Genomic DNA, 19,368 nt, shown 5'->3' with positions numbered 1-19,368 from the left:
CTCGTGTGAGGAATATATATACATATATATACATATATATACATATATATACATATATATATATATATATATATATATATATATATACACCAGCCCACTGGTGGGACAGACCCAAGAACCTGGCGTGCATCCCTGCCAGAGGAAGGGCCCTCAGCCAGGCCTGACTCGAAGCTCGGCACTCTCATCCTGCCTGCCTTGTAGAAATAAAACATACAAATTGGGAAAAAATATATAGATTGTTCCCATTTTGGGTCAAGGTGCTGTCCAACTTCTCCACTATGTAATTACCGTGTTGTTGTTTTTTCTTTTCTTTTCTTTTCTTTTTTTTGCTACTAATAAACAATCTGTGGGGAGAAGCTATAAGTCTATGCAAATATTCTACTCCTCATAAAAAATTCCCCCTAAGTTTATCATCTATTGACCATTCTTACCTGAACCAATCTACAAGTGATAATGTTTCAACTCCAGCACTCCTTTTGTATTTACCAGTCAGCATATGATATTCTATTGTAAGCAAAGGCCCTCCCTTTTCCCTCATTATTTGTCAACTTACTGTCATTGTTGACTTACAGTTTCCTATTTTTTCAGTGCTTTCTTACTGTCCTTAATAATTTTTGTGCTCAAATTACCAAGATCTGGCCAGTGGGACCTCCTAGCTATTGTTTGTAATCTGTTAGTAAACATTCCTCAAAAGAATATTGTAGTGAAGACTATTCTGGTCAAGAATTTTTGGTGACTTAATTTCTGGGATAGTTTATGGGGGTGATGCATAACCAGGCTCTAAGTTTTCTTCCTTTGATCACTCACTGACTCCCCCATACAAAAAAGCAAGGAGAGAATCCCAGAGCTGTCAGTGTGTGTGTGTGTGTGTGTGTGTGTGTGTGTGTGTAGTGTAGTGTAAAGACAGTGGCAGGAGCCTGTTTCAGAACAGAGAAAGATGATGGAGGGAGGAGGATGGATGACTACAGGAGGTTTCTGTGTTTAGGATTGCAATGGATGCCTTTATCATCATTCCCTCCTATACCTATCTTCAACAGTTTTTCAGAAAATCTACTTCTGCTTAGGGGTTTCAAGTCCTGCTCACTGAGAAATCATCTGTGGCTTGTGAGTAGGGAATAGGCTGAGATAGGTTGGTTGAATAATTTTTGGAACAGAGGGATTATTAGCAAAATAAGGTCATGGATAATCATGCAAATTTTTATTTTGCTTTGTAGAGATGAAACTGTATTCCACAGTGGGAATTTCAAATGGAGTTGTTATGGCTATTCCAAAGAAAATGGCCTCTAACATCAGTGTCCTTGCCTTTCATTTTGTAATCCAAGTTCAAAAGTCAGATTGCAATTATTTGTTCCTATATGATGAACAAGTTTTCGTCCAAGCTGAGAGGATGTAGCTTTTATTTTCTCAAGCCTTCTTCTGGGAAAGATGTGTATTGATGGCAATGCTGTGGTTGATGAAGGTTGGCAGCTTAGGCTGAAATGAATCCAACTGTAAAATCCCAAATCAGCTTAAAATGTAGACTCCAAGAAAACAAATTTCACAAGATTGGGACAATGGGAAGAGCCTTCATTCATTTAATTCAAGAAATATCTATGGAGCCTGGCTGGTGTGGCTCAGAGGTAGAGCATCTACCCATGCACCAAGAGGTTACCGGTTTGATTCCTGGTCAGGGCACATGCCCAGGTTGGGTTGTGGGCCCGATCCCCAGTGGGAGGCATGCGGGAGGCGGCCAGTTGATATTCTTTCTCATCCATGTTTCTATCTCTCTCTCCCTCTCCCTTCCTCTCTCTCTAAAATCAATAAAGAAAAAGACATTTAAAAAATATATCTATGGAGTGCCCATAGTACTCAGGTATAGGTGCTAAAAGCAAGAGAGATGAGTTCCTTTTTCCCATGGAGCTGACACTGGGAGGGGTGAGGGGCAGTCAAACTGTTTTTTAAGAAGTTCAAAAGGTGATACATGCTGTGAAGAAAAATTAAAACAAAAACAAAAAACAGGGCAATGCAATGCCAATGGCTGGGGAAGGATGAGGAGGCAACTGACCTAGATTATGATCTCAGCTTTGCTACTAACAGTCTTCAACAAGTCACTTCACCTCTCCAGCCTTAATTTTTTCACTCATACAATGATGACTTGAATTTATGATCTCAAAGTTTCCTACTTATCATGTTTTGATTTGATGGTTCAAAGACTGCCATTACTTCAATCAACATGAATGCCTACCAAAGAGTCATAGACAAACACTCACTATGAAATGGGCTAGACAGACATGGAAATAAATCATTATGGAACAGTGTGAAAAGTGGTTATTTTCTGCTTTTCTCAGTCCAATACACCCCTACTCATAAGATGTGTCATATAATGAAAAATATGTCATTAAAGAGTTAAACAAGACAATGGGTCAAAGCCACCTCATCCAATGGTCCTGCTGCCAGTGGTGCATTGAGTTTTATGCAGGACTAAGATTGTAATCAGTTGTAGGACAACAGAGAAAACTCCATTTCTTTTTCCTTTTTCTACTATACAGGGTAGGGCAAAAGTAAGTTTACAGTTGTAAGCAAAACACAGAGCTTATTCTTGTATTGTTCTTTATTCATTATTGTATTATTTTCCATACAAGCAACTGTAAACCTACTTTTGCCCTACCCTGTATTGAGCACACAGTAGGTGCTGTGTAAATTCTGGTTTACAGTCACTGATGAACTACTTTAATAACACAGGTTGGTAGACAGGAATTGAGGGAACTGACTCCAGCATTGGTGGAGCAATACATCCAGCTACAGGGTGCTTTTGCCATTTGCTGTGCAGCTTTTAAGCCTTTGGGGGGGGGGGGCGGAATTTCTGTATTTTGTAATATTTTGCACATTTTAAATCGATACAGAAAATGCAGTTACTTGCAATCATGATCAGAACTTTGCAAGCACGGTGTCTACTTGTCAGCAGTTGGAATAGAGTATGTATGATAAAAGTGGTTAACTTGAGAAGTGGAGCTGTGGATGGTTTTCTTTGCAAGTATTTCATCTTTCTTATGTTTTCACAATAAAATACAAAGCTAACATGCATAACACACATAGCTTTTCAAGCTAGCCTCTGAAGAAAAGGAACTTTGGAAAGCTGTCATTAAAAAAAAAAAGTGTGAAATCCATTCCAAACCTAACTCTCTCCCAAAGAACATCCCACCGTCGTACTACTCAAGGAAAAGCGCCAGGAGGGTTATTGCTGCTAACAGTCACCTGAGGTCATCCTCCAGGGACTTAACGGAAACATGTTCCAGAACCTCTGAGAACCTTCCAAAAGTTCCTTCTAGGAGTCCCCTCCCTCCGCTAGTCACCATAGTGCGTCAAAGGTCCACAGTCGTCATACAAGGGGGAAATGTTCATCGCGCGATATTTGGCGACGGGATTTGGAAGTTAGGGATCAGCCGCAGCGCATGCGCACTGGCTCACAACCGCCGGGCTGCACGCGGGTAGGTAGACTGGAACCCAGAGGAAGGGGGCAGAGCGTACTGGTGTCTTTTTCCCCCTCCTCCCCGCGCAGAGCGCGAGTCTGCGGGTGGCTGGACGTGCGGAGCGCGGGGCCTGGCTCGGCGTCCCCGGCGCGCGTGTGACTGCAGCGGGCGCTGTCCTGCTCTCCACGAGTTGGAGGAGTCCAGCAGGCGTGCGCCCAGGCGTTGGGACGTGAGCTCTTTTCCTCTTTAACATTCGCCCTCCAAGCACACATCCCAGTCCCCTGAGAGTTGGTCTTCGCGCCACGGCGCGCCCCCTTCTCACCCGGCTCCTCCCACCGGCCCCCGTTCCCGCTCGCTCGAGGTTGGCAGTCCGCTTCATCCCTGGTGGCCCTGTTTGGGGGCGGAGAAGATGGCTGGCGGACGTCTGCTGTTGGGGGGCGACTTCCTGTCGCCTCCGCCGCTGCCCCCCCTCCCGCCGCCGCCGCTGCCGCCCCTCCCGCCGCCCCCGCCCGAGCCAGTGCTGGAGCAGTGGCGCTATAGCCACGAAAGTGACTGGCAGTGGGCTCTGCGACGCAGTTTCATCTGTCGGCACCTGCACAGCTATCCCGGGGCTGCCCTCGATCAACTCCTTGCGCTCTCCGCCGCCTGGACCAACCACGTTTTCCTGGGCTGCAGGTGAGGAAGGTGTGCAGGTCGGGTTAAGGGACGGGAGCAGGGGATCGGTGATGGGGTTTGGGTCGAGTTAAGGGACCGAGGTGGGGGACCGGTGATGGGGATTGGGATAGAGACGGGGGTAGGATAGGGTGAAGGCTTAGAGGCTGGAGATTTGGAGGTGCTGGAGGACACCTGGTCCGGGGAGGGGGTTAGTTGAATGAGGGGGCAGGGGATGATATAACAGAAGGGTGTGGGGATCGCGGGAGCAGCACCTCTAGGACCAAGGATGGAGATATAGGTGCGCCTGGAAGAAGAACCATCACCATTGTAGGGGGTGATCATTGTGGTGATGGTTCTGGAGGGCGTGGGAAATGACGAATAGCGGAACCTCGAACCTGCGTAGGACCTTCCAAGAATGCGGTATCCGCAGAGGATATCCTACAGTTGGGGCTTCTAGGGACCTCTGGGGTAGGGGGGAGCTGCAGGTCTAATCCTAGTCTCCTCCTGACCACTGTCTTTCCATCCCCATTAAATAAAACAAGAGCCGCCCAGCTGGGTTTTACTGTCTCCTCCGGGGAGGTGGTTTGTATGAGGTGTCTCAGCTGCAGGGTCCACCTTGCTTGTATTTGCGTGTAATGTGTGTAGATGCAAACAAAGAAATGGATATATCCATATGAAAATGGATTGCTTTCCTTTCACCTTAATTGTGATTGGAAGGATTAACATTTGGCCTTGGGTGAGGTTTTGGGGTGTGTGTGTGTCTTTCTTGCCCCCCTTTTCTAAAACCTGGTGCGCATTCTGAACAGGCCTCTTTGAAAGCTTTTTGCATTTGATGGAGACTGGAGACTGCAGTATGGTTCCAACGCATTTTTTTTAAACAAGACTGCTTGGACCTCTGTACTTCAGAACCCCAAAACCGGTCTTATACTAGATTAATCATTCTTTTGATAGACCGAAAGGCGTTTTTTGTTGTTGTTGTTTTTGTTTTTTTAACACTCTTGCTTCACAGTGAATTTTTTATTAGGAAGGATGAGAAATTCTGAAAAATTGTTAGATCAAATTCAGCCAATTCAGGTCCAGAAATGACTAACACATGCAGAAAACTAGGATTGTCCACTCCTACCCTTAATTGTTGAACCACAGTATTCAGTGTGATACTTTGCTTTGCTCTCATCACAAAAAATTGTTTTTTTAAAATCTTCTCTAGGTTAGTGTAATTTCCACCTCCAGAGAGAATAATCATTTCACTAGAAGAACTGATTACAACTGGAGAAGCCTCAGTTATTAATCAAGTCAGAAAAATCTAATTGACCTTCATTTAATAATGTTGTTCTTGCAGTTGAAAAGGTACCTTTATCATAGATCTTAATGTTACAGAAGGGTTGCCAATGGGGGAAAAAGGAGAAACATCTGTAACAAAAATAAATTAATAAAAAAATTAAAAAATTAAAAAAAAATCTTACATGGTAGGGTAATAACTATCCTTTGTGTTAATAAATCTTACCTTCCCACTAGAATGTAAGCTCCTTTGGGGAAGGGTTTATGCTTTCTTGTTCACAACTTTATTCTCAGGGCCCAGAAGAGTGCCTCCTGCATAATAGCTGCTTAATAAATGAGTGGAGTAAATGGATGAATATAGCTTTATAATGTACAAAATATTTAAAATTTTATCTCAATACAACAGCCTTGGGAAAAGTTCAGTGACTTTTCCAAGGTCCCACAGTCTTCTGATACTCTTTCCACTGAGATACACCTGCTGTATTTGGGAAGGATGGACCAGGAGTGAAAGCAAGTAACTGACACAAACAACATCATTATTATACCTCAGGATTTTATTCCAAGAACAGCAGCCTTATACATAAGTAGGGCATTAAAAAACACAAACCAGCCAATGGTAGTCAGTGTTAAAAGCTCAAGCTTACAGGGCGTTGTATGTGTGTGTACACTTGCCAAAGCACATCTGTGTATAGTATATATACTGTAGTCACCATGTGACATTGTAGTTAAGTCAGTTTAGTCAGTACAAGTTGCCATTACGTTATCAAATAGCATAACAGAAAAGTAATATTTGTATTATATCTAATTTAGATACAGGAGAGAAAAGCAGCAATAAAGAATCTTGGAAACTAGAAACTAAGTGCAGTCTTCCACTTTAGTCAGGCTTTATGTTAACTGTCATCTTCAGGTGGGGAAAAATCTATGTACTTGTTGATGTTGGTGGAGCTCTTGTTTTCTGATCTACTTTGTGACAGAAGACTTTTTTCTCAAGGGAACTGCAGAATACATGGTGAAACAGCCTATTCTAAACTTTACGGTCGATCCCTTGACTTTTAGAATAGGTTGTAAACAGTAGCAGGAAGGGAACTTGCTGCACATTTCCCCCCATCTAGCAGAACACTATTTCAATTCTGTAGTAACTCCTAGGTCAAGGATATCTTTTAAAAGTCCTTGATCATAAGACCAAGCCAAGAGGGGCTCAAATGCACAGGAAGGCAAACCATGTTTCATTCCTTTTGGTAGTAGTGGCAATTTTCAAGGAACAAGTTTGAATATCTTAACTCTGTAATAGTGGTTCTCAAACTTAAGCAAGCATCAGAATCATCAGTCAGGCTTGTTAAAATACAGACTGCTGGGCCCCGTCCCTGGGTTGTCTGATTCAGTAGGTCTGAGGTGAGGTCCCAGAATTTCAGAATTTACATTTCTAACAAGTTCCCAGATGATGCTCAAGAACAAGTGATGCTATCCAGAGATTATACTATGAGAACCACTGCTTTATAATAAAGTTTAAAATAAAGCAGTTTTCCAATTTGCTTTTTCATTATTTTTTCATCATAGTCCAGGCAACCAGGAAGCTCAAATAGTTGAAATTACTTCTCTTCACTTTTTTGTCTGTTTCATAAAAGTAAGCAATCTGTCAAGAATTTTTTTCTGCAAGCAATTTCTAAACTATATCTTGTGGCTAATGAAAAGTTAGTAGTCTTCTAATCAACTATCTACAGCACTAATGTAATTATTCATATGAATGCCTGGGGATCTGCAATTTTTACTTAAAATTGTAGATAAATGTATATGTATTTAATAAAGCAGACTGTTGGTTAACTGGAGCATTCATTCTTCATCGTTAGGATTAGAATCGGAATCCTGGCCTATTGATCTTTGATGCGATATTAATTAATCGGGAAAATATATCTTAAAATGAAACCAGCTTTGTCACCTTGACTGTCTCTTCTCTTCTATATTGATGTAAGACTGGTATTTGCAAGGCAGATGCCAGTGGGCTTGTGCTGTAAAACTAACTTTGCACATAGTAGGTAGAGGGCATCAGTTGGCAGCTAATGAAGTGTGAGTCAGAGCTTTCAAAAGATTTACCAATAATCTGGTTGTATGTTATTCACTTATGTTAGGAGTGTTATAAATAGTTTTGAGTAAACAATTTTATACTTGGCAATCCTAATCTTTGCTGAGTTTTCAAACCTCAGCTTTTTTACTTGGATTAGTAGACCAAGTTTAATATTCTTTTTTTAAAAATATTTTTTAATTGATTTTAGAGAGAGAGGAAGGGAGAGGGAGAGAGAGATGGAAACATCAATGAGAGAGAACATCGATTGGCCGCTTCCTGCATGCCTCTCACTGGGGATCGGGCCCACAACCTGCACATGTGCCCTGACTGGGAATCGAACTGCTGACCTCTTGGTGCATGGGTTGACACTCAACCAGTGAGCCACACCGGCCAGGCCCCAGTTTAATAGATTTAAAATTTTTTGAAAGCATCTATTACTGAATATTTATTAAATTTCAGATGCCATAGTATGTCATAAATATGCTGCTACATGCACCTGTTTTTGTTCAAGAATGTAAGATTCATGAACTCAGATGTCTTTTTCTATTAGAAATATGTGCTAGGCATAGTGGGACAGTTGAATAGCATCCTGATTTCAGAAAGCTTGCTACATAAGCTATTTTTGAAAACCCTAAAGACCTGCTGGAGATTTTTGGTTTTCTTTTATAAGCATTTACAACTAAATGGGTAAATTAACAGACTTAAATATGTAATATGCACGCATCTTTAAATTACTGTATTACACTTGCCTTAGAGATATTTTTTATCATTATCCCTCCAAAGATAGAATACTGTGTAGCCATTAAATCTCATACAGTGATTACATGGAGAAAAAGCTTATGATACAGTAAATTAAGAACCAAAAAAAAAACAAAACCCTCACCAGATTGCAAATCAACATAGATGATCTGATAGTGCTGGCGGGGAGGGGAGTAGTATGGGAAACAGAAAAAGAAGTACAATGTAAACCCCAAAATGTTAGTGAAATTATCAGTGGTTGGGTTTGTAGATGCTTTTCTAGTGGATTTGCTAAAACTTTTGGAGTAAAGGTGTTACTATTAAATCCACTATAAAAAATACACTATAGAAAACTGAGTGATGAAAGCTTTATTTTCTTGGCTCATTTCAGATTTGTGGAACCACTTCTTTATCCCCGGATAGCTACTCTCTGGAGAATTTTAGAAATGGGAATGAAATCCTAGTGGTCTTAGTAAAGACTCTAGATTGATACTTGTATTGTTTTTAGAATAGTCAAGTGTTAGGCACTATAAGGTCTTTTCCATTATTGTTTGAGCTTGTTGGGCTTCTTCAGTATTAGGACTTCCTAATAAAGGACTGAGAAGCTGACTGTGCTGGCAACCTATACAAAGGTTTATTTTTGTAGCCTATGGTTGATGTTGAATTTTGTGGCAGGTGTACCGAATAGGGAACAGTAAATAGGTATAATCATTACTAATGCTGGAAAAAACCTGAGAGAAAAGTCAGTGTGAATGGAGTGAGCCCCAAATGCATCATTCATGTACACTGGATTATGACGTGCTTGCCATTTACAGTTTTATATCCTATGTGGAATCAGGCTATAATTGAAGGTCTGGAGAATTTTGACTGCAATTCGAGGTGAGTGGCTTGCCTGTAGTACTAATTTTGGTGGCAAAAGTGGCATTACCAGTTTAGGATTTGTAGACTGCTATCTCATTTTCATAATCTCTTGTTTTCATCTCATACCTCGGAAACTGGACTCCCAAATCTGAATGGAAGTGATATATAGAACGTATGACATTTTAGGCTATGCTTTCTAAAGTTTGGGTAAAGTTAAGTGAAAATAAAGTTACTCTTGGCATTTAAATACTGGTGTTAGCAGCAGCAGCAGCAATTATCAGTTTGAAGTGCAGGTTACAACTGGGCCTGCTTCTGGTAATCTGTCAGTGAAGGCCACCATGTCTTGACTTCTCTGCTTTGCAAGGAAAGACATCTGATGGGTGTAGAAACTATTGTGTTGAAAATGGAAAATGTTATCCTCCTTCAGGTTCAGAATCTATTCATGTAAAGATGTGATAGTTACTTATTTTCAGAACTTTCTTTTCAAATGCCACCAGGAGTCTCTTTTTTGGTCTTAGGCTGGGAAAGGCTGAAGGTAGAAAGGGGAAGTAGATCACACCGTGATAACAAAAACTTCACTTGTGCCCATATTTTTGTTTTTCTGCAGTAAAATGATATCCTTTTAAGCAGCCAACCTACTTCTTAAGAAGCCCTTTTTCAATTTGTGTGTTTTAAAGCTCTTTACTGTGGAAAAATGAAACACATACAAAAGTAGAAGAGTTTAATGACACACATGTACCCCATCATTTGACTTCAGCAATTATCAGCAGTCTGTCACACTATCCTCCTTTCATCTATTTTTCCCCCAGTTTTTTTGTGGGGTAGTCTGGAGTATAGTAAAGAAAATCTTGACATCATTTCCCCTGTGCATACTGTGTGTATCTGTACCAGATAGAACATTTTTAAAAAATAGTCATACATAATAGCTTTATTCACACTTAACAAAATTAACAATAATTTCTTAAAATCATCCAATACCTAATCCATGTTCATTTTTTTCCATTTGTCTCAAACTGTCTTCTTGCAGTTGGTTTGTTTGATTCATGATCCAAACCAGGTCCACACATTGTATTTGGTTATCTGTCTCCTTTAACAGTTAGTTCTCCTCTCCTTTTATTTTCATGTTATTTATTTGATGAGGAATTTGTGTTGTCAGATGGTGCTTCCTTCATTCTGGATTTGGCTGGCTAGATTCTTTTTTTTTTAAATCCTCATCCAGGGATATGTTTTTATTGATTTTTAGGAAGAGAGAGATATAAATATCTGTTGCCTCCCATACGTGCCCTGACTGGGGATCGAACCCTCAATCTTTTAGTGTATGGGATGACACTCCAACCAACTGAGCCACTTGGCCAGGGCTGGCTGGCTAGATTCTTGTGGTGGTTAACATGGTTCTGGGAGTTAGGTGCTTGATTAGGTTCAGGTTCAATTATTTGGTGGGCAAAAACACTTTATAGATAGTTCTTTGCCCTGTCATGTGATATGGACATCAGGGGGCACATGTCTGCTTGTCCAATTTTTAGTGATATTAAAAAGTTCCCTGTTCTTCATCCTCTACCCCAAAAATATTTCTATCAACTACTTCATAACAACATTAAAATTAACATACACTGGTGACTTTTAAAAAGTTCCCTGTTAACTTTCTTTTGAAAAAATTGTTAATATGTTTTTATTGATTTCAGAGAGAGGAAGGGAGGGGGGAGAGAGAGAGAGAAAGAGAAACATAGATGAGAGAAAAACATCGATCGGCTGCCTTCTGCACGCCTCCTACTGGAGATTGAGCCCACAATCTGGCCATGTGCCCTGATTGGGAATTGAACTGGTGACCTCCTGGTGTGTGGCTCACTCACTGAGCCACACTGGCCAGGCAGAAGTTCTCTGTCAACTTTTTAATTGAATTTTTTTAATCCTCACCTGAGGATATTTTTCCATTGATTTTCAGGTAGAATGGGGTGGGGAGGAGAGAGAGAAGGAAAGAGGGAGAGTGAGAGACATGAATGTGAGAGAGACACATCAATTGGCTGCCTCCTGCACGACCCCAGCCAGGGCCCAGGGATCAAATCGCAACTGAGGTATGTGCCCTTGACTGGAATTGAACCCGCAACTCTTTGGTCCTTGGACTGATGCTCTAACCGCTGAGCCAAACTGGCCAGGGTTTAATTGAAATTTTTATTAAGATAATTATAGATTCACATGCAGTTGTACGAAATAATACAAAGAGTTGTCCTGTACTCTTTACCCAGTTCCCCCAATGATAACATTTTGCAAAATTATGATATAATATCATAACGAGTGTAATGACATTGTTAGAATCCACTGATTTTACTCAGATTTTTCCAGTCTTACTAGTATTTGTGTGTGTGTGTTCTATACAATTTTATCAAATGTGTAGGTTTGTATATCCATTACCACAGTTAAGATACTGAACAGTGCGAATACCAAAAGGATCCCTCACATTTTATAACCACATCTGTTTCCCTCCTACTCCTACACAACGTTGTGTGCATCAGTAGTTTACTCCATTTTATTGCTGAGTAGTGTTCCATAATGTGTATATACCAGAGTTTAACCATTTACCTGTTGAAGGACACCTGTGCTGATTGCAATTTTTGACTTACAAATACAGCTGCTGTGAACATTCGTGTACAGGTTTTTACATAAACATACATTTTTATTTCTCTGAGATAAATGCCCAAGAGTATAATTGGTAGATCATGTGGTAATTGCATGTTTAATTTTATAAGAAACTTCCAATTGTTTTCCAGAGTGGCCATACTATTTTACATTCCCACCAGCAATGTATAAGTGATCCAGATTCTCTGCATCCTTGCCAGCATTTGGTGTTGTCACTGTTTTATTTTTCTTTATTGATTTTAGAGAGAGAGGAAGGGAAAGGGTGAGAGAGAAGAAGGGAAAGGGAGGGAGAGAGAACATCGATTGGCTGCCTCCTTTATGCCCCCCACTGGGGAGCAGGCCCACAACCTGGGCATGTGCCCTGACCAGGAATCAAACCAGCAACCTCTTGGTGCATGGGTCGGCCTCAACCACTAAGCCACACCGGCTGGGCTGGTGTTGTCACTATTTTTTATTTTAGCCATTGTGATGGGTTTGTAGTCATATCTTATTGTGCTTTTCAATTGCATTTCTCTAGTGGCTAATGATGTTGAACGTCTTTTCAATATGCTTATATGCAATTTGTATTTTCTATTTGGTGAAATGTTCTGTTCATGTCTTTGGTTTGTTTTTAAATATGATATATGTATTTTTACTGTTGCGTTTTGAGAGGCCATTCTACTAGAAACTAGTTTTTTGTCAAGTGTGTGGTTTCCAAATATTTCTCCCAGTTTGTAGCTTGTCTTTTCATCCTCTTCACAGGGTCTTTTGAGAGCAAAAGTTTTTTATTTTGATGAAGTGCATTTTATTAGCTTTTTCTTTGATGGACCATGATTTTGGTGTCAAGTATAAGAACTGTTTGGCTAGCCCTAGATCCTGAAGATTTTCTCCTGTTTTCTTTTTTTTAAACATTTTATAGGTTTATGTTTTATCTTTAGATCTGTGTTGGATTTTGAATTTTTGTATGAAGTTTGAGGTGTAGGTTGAGATTTTGTTTGTAGCCTGTGGATGCCCACTTGCTCCAGCACCATTTATTGAAAAAGATGTCCTTCCTCCATTGAATTGCTTTTGCAGCTTTGTCAACAGTCAGTTGAGCATGTTTGTGTGGGTCTATTTCTGGATTCTCCCCCATCAGCTTTTCACTTAATATGCTTTGCAGCCATCAGTGATCATTTATTATTGCATTATGGGTTGCAAAATGATAGTAGTCTATCATTCCTACACTTATTAGCTGGGCTGCTTCTGTAAAAGTGATTTTCTTCGTCAGTTCTTTAGTTGCTCTGAGATATAATTTGTATGGAAAATGTCAGATAAACACTTGCTTTCTTCCTTAATATTACCCATTTTTGGGATGATGACTTGATTTCCTACCATCCTCCAAAGGTGACCAATGAGTTTGTAAGTCTCTTTTTGAACTAATGAATTTTTAACATATTTGATATGTCTCAATCTACTGCTGTTATTGTTCTTATTGATACTCAAGTTGGCTTACTTTGCCAGTGGGAGGCTCTTCAAGTTGGCTTCTGGGTCCATTTGACACAATTCCTGAAGTCTTTGACAGCTTTCTTGTTTTCAGGCACAAAAATATCTTCCAGGTTCATCTTATACATTTCTTGCCCCGGAGTTGGAATCGGCCATTTCTCTAAGTACCCTGATTCTTTTTCATGGGAAATGATAGAGATCACAATCTGCATGTTAACAACCCAGTAGCTCTTAACACTCTTAGTTCTTTTATAAATACATAAATGTAATTATTTACATATAATATACATATACGATAGAGAAAAATCATGAGTTTATATGGATACTTTAAATTCAGACTTAAAGATAAGGTCTTGGCTTAGATTTATTTTTTTTTTAAATAACTTTAAATTTTATTTTTCAATTATAGTTTACATTCATTATTATTTTGTATTAGTTTCAGGTGGTTACATAGTGGTTAGGTAATCATGTTCTTTACAAAGTGTTCCCCCCAATATTTCTAGTACCCACCTGGCACCATACATAGTTATTGCATTTCCCATGCTGTACTTTATATCCCTGTGACTATTTTGTAATTTCTATTTGTATTTCTAAATTCCTTCACCAACTTAACCCAATCCCCCAAACCCCCTCTCTTCTGGCAACCAACAGTCTGCTCTCGTGTCTATGAGTCTGTTTCAACTTTGTGTGTTCATTTATTTTGTTCTTTATATTCCACATATAAGTGAAATCATATCATATTTATCTGTCTCTGTCTGAGTTATTTCACTTAGTATAATACCTTCTAGGTCCATCCATGCTGTCACAAATGGTAAGATTTTATTCTTTTTATGGCTGAGTAATAATTCTATTTTTTATATCTATATATCACCACTTTTTTATTTACTCTTCTATTGATGGGTACTTGGGTTGCCTACATAGCTTGGCTATTGTAAATAATGCTGCAGTGAACATAGGGGTGCATATATTCTTTTGAAGTAGTGTTTTGGGTTTCTTTGGATATATTCCCGGAAGTGGAATCGCTGGGTCATAGGCAGTTCCATTTTCAAGTTTTTGAGACCCCTCCGTACTGTTTTCCATAGTGGCTGCACCAGTCTGCATTCCTACCAATAGTGCACAAGGGTTCCCTTTTCTCCACATCCTCACCAACATTTGTAATTTGTGGATTTATTGATGATATTGGCTTAAATTTATCCTTTTTAAAATGTGTTGGTATTGATTTTTAAAGAGAGAGAGGAAGGGAGAGGGAGAGATGGAAACATTGATCAGCTGCTTCCTGCATGCCAGGCGTGTGCCCTGACTGGGAATCAAACCAGTGACCTCTTGGTGCATGGGTCAACGCTCAACCAGTGAGCCACACTGGCTGGGCTTGGCCTAAATTTGATTTAATGTTTGTATGTCTTGTAATGACAGTAACATAATTACTCATCTGATAGGTATTTTAGGGCAGATTCTTTTGTTTTATAGCCAGGATACCCTGTTTAAAAAGTCCGATGGGACCAATTATAAAATTGGCTCATTTAGAAGCTTTTCAAAAAACTACACTCTTAATCTGTTTTAATGGTAGATTATATTAATTTAAATAGGTACAGCCCACGCTTGATGGAAAAAATTCTCCAAATGGCTGAAGGTATTGATATTGGGGAGATGCCGTCATATGATCTGATGTTGTCCAAACCTTCCAAAGGTCAAAAACGTCACCTCTCAACATGTGATGGTGAGTATACTTGTTTCTAGAAGGTGGGATTTGAAGAAACGACATTGCCGTTGTTTTAAATGATATGAGTGTGGTATATGATTTTAAATAACATTAGTAACATTGGATCTTACACAAATGTAAAATAATTTTAACTTTTAGTTATGTACAGTTGATTTTTTTTTGAGGTTGCTAAATAGAACTGAAGACTAAGACTACTGAAGTCTCACTATAATGCTATGCTTAAAGTCCATGCCATGAACCTCCCTCTAAATAGAAAAACCTTATACTCTGATCATTTGAGCATCTAAGTAACTAAATCCTCTTGGATAGGTCCAAGATGGACCAGTTTTCTACTGAGCAGTGTTATAGGGAGAAAAGCTCTAGTGTCTGGTATAGCCACAGCAGAGTTCTTCCATAGCTTTAAATTTGATATCATTCATAAAGCATTAGTTTCCAGCTGTTGGCTTGGTCTAGAAATAAAATATAGCAAACACTTTTGTGTGTGTGCAGAACAGGTCAGAACTAAGATCTTGAAGTTGAAAAATCTTTGGGATCTTCTGATAATTACTTTTATTTGATTTTTAGTCACAACTATGTAAAGCACCATCACAGAGTCATTCGCCTCTGATACAAGAGAGAGAAGCTTTGTGAATGTTTCTGGTCATCATCTCTGTTGCACTAGAGCCACCTGTTCTATTTGTCATCCTTAAGAAGGGAGCTTTTCAGCACAGGTGATATGAGATTATACAGGAAGAACTTCTTACTCGGTACATTTTACCTGTGCTTTAACTCATTAGATGCAAAAGCATCTATCATTCATGCATGGTGGTGACCTGCATACTTGATTCAATGGCATATTTTCTATCAAGTCCCTTTCCTTACTCATGGAAGGACAGGAAGCATCCCTCCTTATGCTGGAACTTTACATTGATATTTTAATCCCTTCATCTAAGTGACCTAAAGTTTTTGTGATAGAAAGTATCTTGTACCAACAATTTAGCTTGCAGATAATATGGTTGGTACTGTTTTCCTGCTTGGTTCTTTTGACATATTCCCTTTTTAATGAATTGTAAATTTCACTCATTCTATAGGTCAAAATCCTCCTAAAAAGCAAGCCGGTTCCAAATTCCATGTGAGACCTCGTTTTGAGCCTGTACATTTTGTAGCTAGTAGTTCAAAAGATGAAAGACAGGAAGATCCTTATGGTCCTCAAACAAAAGAGGTAAATGAACAAACACATTTTGCCAGCATGCCGAGAAACATCTACCAAGATTATACTCAAGACTCTTTCAGTATACAAGATGGGAATTCTCAGTATTGTGATTCATCAGGATTTATTTTCACAAAAGACCAGCCTGTAACAGCCAACATGTATTTTGACAGTGGGAACCCTGCCCCAAGCAGCACATCACAGCAGGCAAACTCTCAGTCAGCTCCTGAGCCTTCACTCTCACAGACATTTCCTGAGTCAGTGGTAGCTGAGAAGCAGTATTTTATTGAAAAATTAACAGCGACTATCTGGAACAACCTTTCTAATCCAGAGATGACTTCCGGATCTGATAAAATTAATTACACATACATGTTAACTCGTTGTATACAGGCATGTAAGACAAATCCTGAGTATATATATGCTCCTTTAAAAGAAATTCCCCCTGCTGACATCCCCAAAAATAAAAAACTTCTAACAGATGGTTACGCTTGTGAAGTTAGATGCCAAAATATCTACTTAACTACAGGTTATGCTGGCAGCAAGAATGGGTCTAGGGATCGAGCTACCGAGCTAGCTGTGAAACTCTTGCAGAAACGTATTGAAGTTAGGGTCATCCGACGGAAATTCAAGCACACGATTGGAGAGGACCTTGTGGTGTGTCAGATTGGCATGCATTCGTATGAATTTCCTCCAGCTCTAAAGCCACCAGAAGAGCTGGTGGTGCTGGCTAAAGATGCCTCTGGGCAGCCGATTTATAATGCTTCTGCCAAACACTGGACCAATTTTGTCCTTACAGAAAATGCAAACGATGCTATTGGTATCCTTAACAATTCTGCCTCATACAACAAAATGTCAGTTGAATACAAGTATGAGATGATGCCAAATCGCACATGGCGTTGTCGAGTGTTTTTGCAAGATCACTGCTTAGCTGAAGGTTATGGAACCAAAAAAACAAGTAAACATGCAGCTGCTGATGAGGCTTTGAAAATCCTTCAAAAAACACAACCCACTTACCCATCTGTCAAAAGTTCACAATGCCAAACAGGCACTTCACCCAGGGGATCTGGCAAGAAGAAAGATATAAAGGATCTTGTAGTTTACGAGAATTCTTCAAATCCTGTATGTACGCTGAACGACACAGCTCAGTTTAACCGAATGACAGTTGAATATGTCTATGAAAGAATGACAGGCCTCCGATGGAAATGCAAGGTGATTCTAGAGAGTGAAGTAATTGCAGAAGCAGTTGGGGTGAAGAAAACTGTCAAATACGAAGCTGCTGGGGAAGCTGTGAAAACCCTCAAAAAGACCCAGCCGACTGTCATTAACAACTTGAAGAAAGGAGCTATTGAAGATGTGATTTCAAGAAATGAAATTCAGGGCCGCTCAGCAGAGGAAGCTTACAAACAACAAATCAAAGAAGATAATATAGGGAATCAGCTGCTGAGAAAGATGGGTTGGACGGGTGGTGGTTTAGGTAAATCTGGCGAGGGCATTCGGGAGCCAATCTCTGTCAAAGAACAGCATAAGCGGGAAGGGCTTGGTCTTGATGTAGAAAGGGTAAATAAAATTGCCAAGAGGGATATTGAACAGATCATCAGAAACTACGCCCGCTCAGAGAGCCACACGGATTTGACTTTCTCTACAGAGCTGACTAATGATGAGCGGAAGCAAATACATCAGATCGCTCAAAAGTATGGTCTTAAGAGCAAGTCTCATGGGGTAGGCCATGATAGGTACCTGGTGGTAGGTAGAAAAAGACGGAAGGAAGACCTACTAGATCAGCTCAAACAGGAAGGCCAAGTGGGGCATTATGAGCTTGTGATGCCTCAAGCAAATTGAGATCTTACTAATTTATTTTGTAAATGCCTAATGAGGCATATCTGTGAATTAAATGCTACATGTTCCAGTTGCAGAGTATATTCATTCTTAAGATGTTTCACCTTGTTCATTTCATATAGTGCTTTATTAGACATTGGAACCGGAAAAACTCTGTCCACTTGTATTAGCTTAATCCAACAGATGATATTGTGCAGTTACCATTTGTGTCTTTGATATTGCTGTGTCCCTCAGATTTTAGTAGCTTGTACAAAGCAAGAACGCATATCCAAATGGAATTTCACCCTGATAAAGAAATTCCCATTTTAAAGGGCATAGCACAGCAATCCGCAACAATATGTGAAGTTGATATTAACTACAGTGTAACTGCAGTCTTAATTCCAGACTTAAAATGTCAGATCATTTTGTATTATCTATTTTCATCTTTGTGTGAAGCCAGTTATAGAATGTCTAACAGTAAATTGTGCTGTATGTGTAAATGTCCTTACTGACTAAATGATGTAAAACTTTCTTAAAGTAAATTTAGTGTTCACTTATTTATAACTTCTACTATGTGGTTTTCAGAATATTGGAAGTGATGTACTGTATCTTGTGATATATCAATTTAACAAATTCTAGTCTTCATACTGAGAGAGCACTACTTGAGAGAGCACTTGAAAAGTTTCAGAAACTTTGGTTTAATCTGAAGAAAGGAAGCTGGAACTGTTTGTTCTTGGTGCCTTGCAGAGACTCACAGCAACTCTCCGTTGTAGCTTTCACATGGTTTGGATGTACAGCACATCCAAGGAGGCCAGAGCTGTGGTAGAGCTTGGTGAAAGACTGAAGATACATTGGTGCTTTGGTGAAAAGGTCAGTTGGCTGGTCCCTCTCTCAAAAAGCTTATTAAGCTCCAAAAGCCAACTTTGTAACATATTTAAAACGGCTATTTTCGCTTATTTCTGGAATGTAAAAAGAAAGTATATATAAAGAATTAGTGTGTGCTTCCTGAATAAAAAGGAGCCGAAGTTGATCAAAATGGTGGTGTGCTTATTTCTGGGCAGCAGCCTAGTAGCGACACTTTGGGTCTCTGGAGAAGAGGGGAAGTGGTGTTTTCACAAAGTATTTCAACACCAGAGCACATGTGGATGAACATAATGACTTAGCAGATGGCTGCAGCCAAATCTCAGGCTGTTTATGTGATTTTGTTTTTGTATCTCAGATAAATCAAGTATTAATATTCACATTATTAATATTCAGAAATGAATATTAATGTAGATAGTTAAACACCTCCAGTGAGATGATCTTTAGAACAGATAGGTTGTTTACAGTGTCTTAAAACATTTAGCACCATGCTTGACATGTAATTGATCCACAATAAGCAGAAATTTCCTTTCCCCCTTTTTTATATTTCATATTAAGAAGCTGTCTGTTGTAGTTAAATCAATATTTTTAAAATAGGGCCCTGGCCTCTGGTTCAGCTGGTTGAGCATCGTCCCATGTGTGCACC

At 39.6% G+C, this 19,368-nt stretch overlaps 1 protein-coding gene across 1 annotated transcript; it reads left to right on the top strand.

The window, feature by feature from the left end:
* Positions 1 to 3,442: 3,442 nt before the first annotated feature.
* On the top strand, positions 3,443 to 18,891 carry NKRF (NFKB repressing factor). Its single transcript, XM_036270340.1, has 3 exons — positions 3,443 to 4,124; positions 14,724 to 14,854; positions 15,928 to 18,891. The coding sequence occupies exons 1-3, from the start codon at positions 3,859 to 3,861 to the stop codon at positions 17,883 to 17,885; spliced, it is 2,355 nt and encodes a 784-aa protein (XP_036126233.1). The 5' UTR covers positions 3,443 to 3,858; the 3' UTR covers positions 17,886 to 18,891.
* The last annotated feature ends 477 nt before the right edge of the window (positions 18,892 to 19,368 follow it).

This window comes from Molossus molossus, unplaced genomic scaffold (assembly GCF_014108415.1).
Source record: "Molossus molossus isolate mMolMol1 unplaced genomic scaffold, mMolMol1.p scaffold_m16_p_2, whole genome shotgun sequence".
Taxonomy (NCBI): Eukaryota; Metazoa; Chordata; class Mammalia; order Chiroptera; family Molossidae; genus Molossus; species Molossus molossus.
Note: the sequence above shows the minus strand (reverse complement) of the source record. Positions and strands in the feature narration are given on the sequence as shown.

Bases quoted from the DNA above. Each gene is read 5' to 3' on its own strand.
- NKRF (XM_036270340.1), top strand. From the start codon at position 3,859: ATGGCTGGCGGACGTCTGCTGTTGGGGGGCGACTTCCTGTCGCCTCCG. The intron at 4,125-14,723 runs GTGAGGAAGGTG...TAATTTAAATAG, and splicing joins CACGTTTTCCTGGGCTGCAG to GTACAGCCCACGCTTGATGG. The intron at 14,855-15,927 runs GTGAGTATACTT...CTCATTCTATAG, and splicing joins TCACCTCTCAACATGTGATG to GTCAAAATCCTCCTAAAAAG.